This window comes from Pseudorasbora parva, chromosome 5, assembly GCF_024679245.1.
Source record: "Pseudorasbora parva isolate DD20220531a chromosome 5, ASM2467924v1, whole genome shotgun sequence".
In the NCBI taxonomy this organism is placed as follows: domain Eukaryota; kingdom Metazoa; phylum Chordata; class Actinopteri; order Cypriniformes; family Gobionidae; genus Pseudorasbora; species Pseudorasbora parva.
Window position 1 is genome coordinate 24381458 of NC_090176.1, and position 10031 is coordinate 24391488.

The 10031-nt window shown below is 36.9% G+C and overlaps 1 protein-coding gene across 2 annotated transcripts; it reads left to right on the forward strand.

Moving 5' to 3' along the window:
- The first annotated feature begins 440 nt into the window (after positions 1-440).
- Positions 441-3599, forward strand: LOC137076031 (BEN domain-containing protein 6-like). Of its 2 annotated transcripts, XM_067444968.1 has the most exons (7): positions 441-735; positions 883-1028; positions 1265-1360; positions 1573-1714; positions 2144-2274; positions 2741-2957; positions 3380-3599. In XM_067444968.1, exons 1-7 carry the CDS (start codon positions 522-524, stop codon positions 3493-3495), a joined length of 1062 nt encoding a protein of 353 aa, XP_067301069.1. In that variant the 5' UTR covers positions 441-521; the 3' UTR covers positions 3496-3599. The 2 variants fall into 2 exon arrangements, with proteins under 2 accessions (XP_067301069.1, XP_067301070.1); XM_067444969.1 differs by lacking the exon at positions 1265-1360.
- The last annotated feature ends 6432 nt before the right edge of the window (positions 3600-10031 follow it).

Consider the following 10031-nt stretch of genomic DNA (forward strand, 5'->3'; position numbering starts at 1 on the left):
TTTTAAATTGAATTTCAAAAATACAATTCAATAGCCATATGTTCTCAAGACATTTAGCGAACAATGTTTGTGAACATGGAATGATCCTCTTCTCCATCTCCAGGGCAAACAATTTATTTATTTATTTATTTATTTATTTATTTGTCGGTAGCCTTTATATTAACTTCGGATTTCATGTCGATGTTAAAAATAAAAATGACTTACCATAATGTCATTTTCAATCCATCTGAACCTGGTTCTCCTTGGAATTCTTTCCGAGTCATCTTCCAAGTATCTTTTGTAAGGTCCAGAACGCTTAGCCATTATTTATGTAGCAAGCACCTGCATCAACAAAAATGCATCTCCGATTTTTAAAAAAAAATACTTTTGGAAGCGTCCACGGATATTTAGTCACGTGATCCGTTCGCGCACACCTGAATCTTAGCTCTTGCCTAATTAACACCAAGCTGTTGTCAGCAACAAACACCCCAAAGCAAAAAGAAAATAAAGATAAAACGTCTTTCGCTCACAGCAGTTAAACAATGGCATTTGCAATTTATTATTTCAAGGATAAGAGCGTGGAAGTTGGTAAAATTGACTGGATGAGTACTGAAGACCAGAAAAATTGTTCAAAAATTATAACACAATGTCCCACACTCGAGGAGGAAGATGGATGGATGAGTGTGAAGTGGGAAAAAGGCAGAAAAAAGAAAAATTGTCCAGCCCTTTTCCCTGCAAAGGTTTTAATGTTTGGTGGTAAGTTTAATTTAATCTTTTAATTAAGGTTTGCATCACTAATCTTGATGGATTAGACATAAGTAAACAAGCAAAACATATCACAGACTGCCATGAACAGCTGAGAACCCAGTTTTTCACAATGTACACCCAACTTTTTTTTGACAGACAACTACAGGGATCTCTGCCAGAAAAGGGAGCAATTCATAAAGGGTGAAGACATCTGGAAACAAACACTCAGGAGGAAGACAAAGCCAAACAGTTGGTTGATGGAGGATGTAGAAGAAGAGGAGAATGAACAGCCAAAAAAACAGGTAATTACATGGATAAAACCAGTATGGAGATAATGTGGAGATTCTGCAGCATCTGTATGTGAATCTAGGACAAATACAAATGTCCATTGCTACAATGAAGCAATATTACATTGCTTTATTGTAACACAAACATGCATTTCTGTAAAGCTGCTTTGGAATTATATTGTGAAAAGCACTATACAAATCAATTTGAATTGAATCCCATATTGAACGACTTCAAATTGTCATTTTGATAGCAAAAGTGTAAAAAGACATGTACCCCAAAAGAGGCAGCTGACCAAATGATTGAAAACCTGAAAAAGGACCTTATGGCAAAGCAAACTTCTTTACAGGTAAATTATTTTAAGATTTGGAAATTTTAGGGAAACCCTTAAGAGTTAAATGTTGAAGTTAAATAAGTCATTTTGAGTTTAAGTAATTTTTAATGTAATAAAAATAATTGTAATTTTTAACTTTTATGTGACTTGCTGCATTACATCTTGTTTTACACAGTCATTTTTTCTTTTCTTTTTCTTTTCTTTTCTTTTCGCTCTTTGTGTTCCAGTCAACTATTGAAAATGAGTCATCATCAGATGAGGACATACTTGCCAGGAACTGGAGTAAGGTACAACAGCAAATGAAGGAACTTAAAAGAGAAAACAAGAGGCTAAAAGAAGACTTTAAACAGATACTTGATGCCATGAGAGGTAATTATATGAATTCAAAAAATAATAATAATCTGCCCTTTGAACACAAACACACAACTTGATTTTGCAACTGTGTGTTTACATTTTGTGCTCTACAGTAATGGCTAACAGAGCAAAACTACAGAAAGTGTGAGCTTACTTTACTAAACTTAATGAAAATGCACATTTTCATTTTCTAAATAATTAAAAGGTAGTTGTGTATAGGGTTTAACTCAAATTAAACCATTTTAATATTATACAAAGCACAAATAAGTGTGTTGAATGGCAACAATTTAATCAGTCAATGAGTATTTATTTGGAATAATATTTAATTGGTTTAAAAAAAAAACACATTTTGTTGTGAGTAGTGATTTATTTTTGGGATTTGTGTCAACATGCAGTTATAAGGCCTTTTCCTTATAATCATTTATATACCCATTCTTTTAACAGAGCTTCCCACGCAGTTGAAAGAAGTGATTGGACAAATAACAGTTACCGCACCTCATGCATCCACCTCTGCAACAGCTTCAACATCAGTAGACTCTGCATCTGTTTCTCCTCAAGTGTTGTCTGATGATATGGTAACTATCGTACATGCATATAAGTGTTACGGTCCATGTCGGAAAGTCATTATACAATGTCTCAGTAAATCAACTTGTCAGTATATAAACATTACCTGAAAAATCTGCATATTCAGTTGCATGGTGAATGTGCGTGATAAGTGATTATTATGAATATTGCCTGACCACAGGAAATAGAGGAAGCATTCCCATATTTCCCAATGAAATGTTCAATGCTGTGGAAAAGGAGTGTGGCCAGGATTTAGACAGGATCTTACATTGCACAGGAGCATTCCGCACCCAGTTCATTTTATTGGGAAATGTCTCTTATATTTCCTATTTGGTTGGGGAATAATAACTTTGCTTTTTGCATTAATGATCAGATTATGAATAGATATATATCCCAGGGAATGTTTCATTATCATCTCATTAGATTAGTGTATAACAACAATGTATAACCACTTGCAAACTGACAATTATTTTTCAGGTGTTTCTCATGCCAGGATGTAATGTCAAGGTCCCCAAGCGAAAGCTTAACTCTCTGTGGATGGCAAATCCGTCAGTATACACCGGGGACCTTGCTGCACTTGTCTACGGAAGGGAAACCCTGTCTCATTCCAGCTTGACAGGAAGACAGTCAGGGGCACACAAAGATGTGGAATCAAAGCCACAGCTTGATAGCACAAAACTTGATGCTATATTTGGTGAGTGTATTTAATTTAAGGGAAATTTCATTTTAAAAGAAAATAAATTCCTATACATTTTTCATACATTTCTACTTTTCAAAATGATGTTCGATGTTGGAGGTGACATTGATTGTGTTAAATTACTGTCACCTCCAACATGGAACATTCAAAACGTTTTGAGAATTTTTTATATGTGTAAAGTTAGACATTTAAAGGGAAATTTCAGCTGTCTGTTGGTAAATATAGAAAATATTGCATTAGTTTTCAGAAAATTTAATTGCATATCACTACATGCTACTTTGACTGTTTTATTGTGTTAATTCTGGATGATGAATTTTGGGTGACAGAAAAAAAGTTCTTGTGTGTGTGTGTGTGTGTGTGTGTGTGTGTGTGTGTGTGTGTGTGTGTGTGTGTGTGTGTGTGTGTGTTTTAACTCACAGACCATGCTCTGTCAAAGTTCCCTGACATCACCATGCAAGATGTGAGACGCATCATAAGAAAAAAATGCAACAACGAAAGCTATATCAAGCAAGCTACTGCAAAGAAGGCCATCTGAATGGAGCATTTTGTTGTTATATATTTGAACAATTATTGTTTGGATTTGTGGTTTCTTTAGGAACTGATCTCTTGTATGACCCTACCTTAAACATTGTGTTTACTGTTTTGTTTTGAACTGGAGAATAAATGAGTCGTTGTTATTTTAAGTTTATGTGGAATGCTATACAATAGATTTGTTTGAAATTATTGATTTTATAAAGATAACATGTTCATAATTCTGAGTATGTGAATTTTTGTGTAGTCCTCTGATAATGTACATAAGAATTTACTTATAATTTAAAGTGCAATTAAAGGTATATTTAAAGTATAATAATTAATACCTTAATAGGAACATAATAGTGTACTTAAAGTGCAAAACTAATAAATAATTAGTAAACTGATGTTAAATCCACTTAAAGAATAATTATAGTATAAAACTAATAAACTAGTAGTTTACTGAGAGTACACTAAGAGCAAAAATAATGTATCATTAGTAAACTACAAGTATGATGTTGAGTTCACTTAAAGTAAACTTGCAGTATAAAACTACTGAACTAGTAGTTTACTGAGAGTACACTAAAAGAGCAAAATAATATATCATTAGTAAACTACAAGTATGATGTTGAGTTCACTTAAAGTAAACTTGCAGTATAAAACTACTGAACTAGTAGTTTACTGAGAGTACACTAAAAGAGCAAAATAATATATATAATTAGTAAACTACAAGTATGACGTTGAGTTCACTTAAAGTAAACTTGCAGCATAAAACTACTGAACTAGTAGTTTACTGAGAGTACACTAAAAGAGCAAAATAATATATATAATTAGTAAACTACAAGTATGACGTTGAGTTCACTTAAAGTAAACTTGCAGCATAAAACTACTAAACTAGTAGTTTACTGAGAGTATATGTCAAAGTGAACTTTCATAAACTAAAACATTGCTACAAGTATTACATTAGTAAATTACTAGTATACTCATAAGTTCACTTGCAGTACAAATGAGAAACAAAATTATGAACTAGTTGTGCACTTAACGTTTACTACTGTTATACTTATAGTACACTTAAACATATACTTTTATATACTTCAAGTGGGCCAATTTAGTCCCAAGCGGTATTAAAATAGTACACTTACAAGTTTACTACTAGTAAATATTGACATAAGTATACTTACTACATAAAGTTTACTTATAAATATACTTGAACATTACTTAAGTATACTTCATAAAATTCACTTGAAGTATACTTTTTTTCCGTAAGGGCATCCACACTCACCTGCAAACATGTTTACACCTGCGGGCCGCAGGTTATTGCAAACATTTTAAAATCAAATGATGAGGGTGATTGGCGGCCTGTGGGGGATTGCCGTTATTAAATATCCCATTACACTCAGAGATAGAGTAATAGTGCCGGGATCACAGGGGTGTACAAACACTCCAATCATTGGCCTTGGAGCTCCGATCTGCTTCCGTTTGAGTAAACAGCACTATTTAAGTGTGAGGGACTGTGTTCAAATGCAATTTTGTTCATTCCGAAAAAAAGGGCAAAAACATATTTGTTGCCCCCCCCAACCAGGTTGTTGCCCCAGGCATCCTGGTCGGACATAATTGGAAAAATGTATGTTGTCTGGCATTTATTTTTATGATTTATGTAGTTTCATGTCTACGAAAAAAATCTATCTATCTATCTATCTATCTATCTATCTATCTATCTATCTATCTATCTATCTATCTATCTATCTATCTATCTATCTATCTATCTATCTATCTATCTATCTATCTATCTATCTGTCTGTCTGTCTGTCTGTCTGTCTAACTCATGTTCTTGAATAAAAAACTATTTTTGACTAACTGCATCAACTGGACACACTTGTTTGATGGCTGAGAGGTCTTGACTCAGAATCTCTGGGCAGAGAGAAAATTAGACACGAGTGATTCAGAAATGAGGGGCAGTGCTACGTCTTTCCTCCCACGCTTTCTCACGACCACACTCGGTTGAGCAGCGACACAGAGCTGCAAGGCCACAGAGATACACAGCAGGGAGCCCTAATTACTGCCTTAGCCCAAAAAAAGACTTTAAGAATCTCTTAAAGATGGAGGGGTGGTGGTGACTATGAGCATGCTATTATGAAGTGGACGCTGAGAATAAGTGGATACTTACTGTTCCCTCATTCTTGGAAAATACTTTCTGTGCTCTCATCCAGATGTCCTACAAAAATGTGGCCATTTAGTGATGGCAATACACAGAATAGATAATGACTTGGATGTCACAGAGTTAACGGTCATTCTTTTTTGTTAGCCCGTGGTCCTTTAGAAGTGTTACCATTTTTGTAGTTCAAGCCACACGTAGTAAAAGCTCTTGATATTTTTTTGTGTACTAAACAGCAGCAAACTTTTAGGCCATTTGATCTTATATTTACTGATCCAGTCACAATGAATGGAGATAATTTGTGAAATATGCCTGTACTAAGATAATGTACACTGTGCATTGACATATAGTTTTTCTCAATCGCTTTGGCATATTTTTCTTTTTTTACATTCTCTATAATGTAAACTGTAAGGGCAACTGTTTGCTGGAACATCAGCATGTCTGCCAAATACTAACGTGTCAGTAAATTGGCCAATGCCACCAAAAGAAAAAAGTGTTTTGTCACTCTGTTTTCTACACTATACAAGAATGTCAGGTTTGACTAGCTGAATTTTCTTGTGTATCACACTAAATTTTTTAGATGCAGACTCCAGTAGTCTGTAAAAAAAAATACTTGGTGAAATCAATGCAATGCTGGATTACAGTGAAAACATGAACATTTGGTCACACTTTTTATTAAGTGTCCTTGACTACCATGTACTTACATAAAAAAATAAGTACAATATGTATTTATTGTGTGCATAGTGTATTGCAAAACACTTGCACTGCTATTGAGGTGGGAAACGGGTAATGTTAGGGAGAGTTTGCTGGTATAGGATTAAGGATGGGTTAAGGGGTAAGGACAGGCTTGACAGTGTAATTATAGATTTAATTACGGCTGTAATTACATGCAGGTATTTTTGAAATATAAGTACAGTGTAAAAATAATGTGCACTGTATCAAATGATAAATTTAAATGCTAGCACATAGTAGCTACTGTAAAGATACAATGAGGAAAATAAGTGTTTGAACACCATGCTATTTTGCAGGTTCTCCCACTTGGAAATCATGGAGGGGTTTGAAATTATCATCGTAGGTGCATGTCCACTGTGAGATACATAATCTAAAATAAAAACCAGAAATCACAATATATAATTTTTTAACTTTTTAATTTTATGATACAGCTGCAAATAAGTATTTGAACACCTATCTATCAGCTAGAATTCTGACCCTCAAAGGGGGTATACCTTATCCTAATTTAGATGCAACTGTTTGAGGTTGTGAGCTGCAGAAAGACACCTGTCCACCCTATAAAATCAGTAAGAATCCAACTACTAACATGGCCAAGACCAAAGAGCTGTCCAAAGACAGTAGAGACAAAATTGTACAACTCCACAAGGCTGGGAAGGGCTATGGGGAAATTGCCAAGAAGCTTTTTGAAAAAAAGGTCTACTGTTGGAGCAATCATTAGAAAATGGAAGAAGCTAAACATGACTGTCAATCTCCCTTGGACTGGGGCTCCATGCAAGATCTCACCTCATGGGGTCTCAGTGATCCCACGGGAGGAGCTGGTCAATGACCTGAAAAGAGCTGGGACCACCGTTTCCAAGGTTACTGTTAGTAATACACTAAGACGTCATGGTTTGAAATCATCCATGGCACGGAAGGTTCCCCTGCTTAAACCAGCACATGTCCAGGCCCGTCTTAAGTTTGCCAATGACCATTTGGATGATCCAGGGGAGTCATGGGAGAAATTCATGTGGTAAGACCAAAATATAACTTTTTGGTCATAATTCCACTAAACGTGTTTGGAGGAAAAAGAATGATGAGTACCATCCCAAGAACACCATCTCTACTGTGAAGCATGGGGGTGGTAGCATCAGGCTTTGGGGGTGTTTTTCTGCACATGGGACAGGGCGACCACACCGTATTAAGGAGAAGATGACCAGGGCCATGTACTGCAAGATTTTGGGGAACAACCTCCTTCCCTCAGTTAGATCATTGCATATGGGTCGAGGCTGGGTCTTCCAACTTGACAATGACCCGAAGCACAGCCAGGATAACCAAGGAGTGTCTCTGTAAGAAGCATATTAAGGTTCTGGCGTGGCCTAGGCAGTCTCCAGACCTAAACTCAATAGAGAATCTTTGGAGGGAGTTCAAACTCTGTGTTTTGCATCGACAGGCCAGAAACCTGACTGATCTAGAGAAGATCTGTGTGGAGGAGTGGGTCAAAATCCCTCCTGCAGTGTGTGCAAACCTGGTGAAAAACTACAGGAAACGTTTGACCTCTTGCAAACAAAGGCTACTGTATCAAATATTAACATTGCAGTTGTTCAAATACTTATTTTTATCATACAAATAAATAGTTTTAAAAAAAATCATACATTGTGATATTTTTTAAATATTATGTCTCTCACAGTGGACATGCACCTACGATGACAATTTCAGACCCCTCCATGATTTCTAAGTGGGAGAACTTGCAAAATAGCAGGGTGTTCAAATACTTATTTTCCTCACTGTATCTAATATAAAGTGGGACCAAACATTTGTATTCATACATCTTTCATACAGTTTATTTTTGTAGAATTTGTTAACTAAAACAAAAAATTCACAGTTGCTTTTTCATTTTTATATATTGTCTTCCCCTAACACCATTCATTCTTATCTTGCTCTTCCACAACAAGCAACTGTGAATTTTGATTTATATGTAACACATTTCTACAACAGGTAAATGCTGCTGTTTAGAGTTGTGACATTCCTCCATGTTCAAAAATGGTAGTGATTGTTCTGGGCAAACTACGTGTAGTCTACTGTATGCTTCCACTGTATGCTTGATTGGTATGACTTTGATTCCTATTTCATTACAATGGCAGGCCATATTTGCCAATTTATCAGAGACATTAATTTATCAGAGATTTATGGAATATACATGCATATCTGACATATTTTGATAATTGATGACTCACATGGTGAAAGAATGTTGTGAAAAGTTTGACACTTTCACTGAGAATCAACTCATCAGTTTTGCACATGTGCCAAAACACATGCAGTTTGCTTAAATTGATAAGACTGATAAATACGATAAAATCTGAAGATCTGAAATATAAACCCGCTGTGAGAAAAATTAATTCTCATTCAAGAATTAAACCAAAGCAAACAAGAAAAACATCTTGGTTACTAATGTAACCCCTATTCCCTGAAGGAGGGAACAGATATGTTATGTCATAAGTGAAACATGTATTGGGATCTGTGAGCCCAATCACCTTTGAGTGGTAACACAACAAGCCAATGCACATTGGTGAGTGAGTTTGGCTTCGCAAGCCACTCCCCATATATACCGGTATATAATACAGTGTGCAAGACTTAAGATTTGCTCCGACAAGCTGAGCCGGGGTCCAGGTAGTTCAGCAATGACATAATGTCTCCGTTCCGTCCTACAGTCAGTCACGCAATGCCAAAGTGTTAGGTGTCGCCCAGGACACAACGTTGCAGATGTGTGCTAGAAAAGTCACCAAAAGAGATTTGAGAGAGTTTGCTCTTTTCACAGCTGACCCAAAGCCCCAGATGGCAGAACACCAGGTCCTTGTGGTCATGCCACTGATCTTGCAGGTTGGCCAGAATGAGCCAGTAGTCAAGATAGTTGAGGATGCGAGTGCCCACTTCCCTTAAAGCAAAGCAAGCTCAACAACTTTCACAAAGATGTGGGGTAACAGGGACAGCCTGTAGGGGAGGAACTTGTACTTATGTCCCCGCCCCTCGAATGTCTGTGTCAAAGTAGGATCAAGACATGAAAGTACATGTCCTTCAGATTTATTGCTGCAAACCAATCTTGGGGGTAAACACACATGAGGACGTACTTCTGCATTAGCATCTTGAACAGAAGCTTGTGAGGGGATCGGCCATAACCATAAGATCGGCCATAACCAACCACTTTTCTTGCGTGCAATAAAGTACAGACTGTAAAACCCTGACCCCATCTCTGCTGGAGAGACCAGCTCTATTGCGCCCTTTGCCAGCTAGACCATAACTTTCACACACAGGACAGGAGTATCCTTGCTGCTGAACCTGGGGGGATGCTGGGCAAACTGAATTAGAGCCCTGCAAGGTCCTCAAATCTAGGCCCTAACCCAGCCCTGCCCCGAGACGCTGAGGCCCTAGCCCGGCCCATTTCCGAAAGCTTATCAAAATTCAGATTTTGATCAGAAAATCAGGTGCTGCTGCTGGCGTGGACTCTGAACCTATGCTCTGAACACTGTGCGCAAGCTATTATGGTCTTGTGTTGCTTCCACCAGCGCAGCGCATCTCATTGTTCCTTTTAATTAATAAAATAAATATAAAAAGAAGGAGAAGCCTAAAAAAAAGGCCCGAAGCCCAGCCTGCATTTTAGGTATGACGTGAAAATTGGCCCGAAGCCCGGCCCTAGGGGC

Bases quoted from the DNA above. Each gene is read 5' to 3' on its own strand.
- LOC137076031 (XM_067444968.1), top strand. From the start codon at position 522: ATGGCATTTGCAATTTATTATTTCAAGGATAAGAGCGTGGAAGTTGGT. The intron at 1,361-1,572 runs GTAAATTATTTT...TTTGTGTTCCAG, and splicing joins CAAAGCAAACTTCTTTACAG to TCAACTATTGAAAATGAGTC. The intron at 2,958-3,379 runs GTGAGTGTATTT...TTTAACTCACAG, and splicing joins AAAACTTGATGCTATATTTG to ACCATGCTCTGTCAAAGTTC.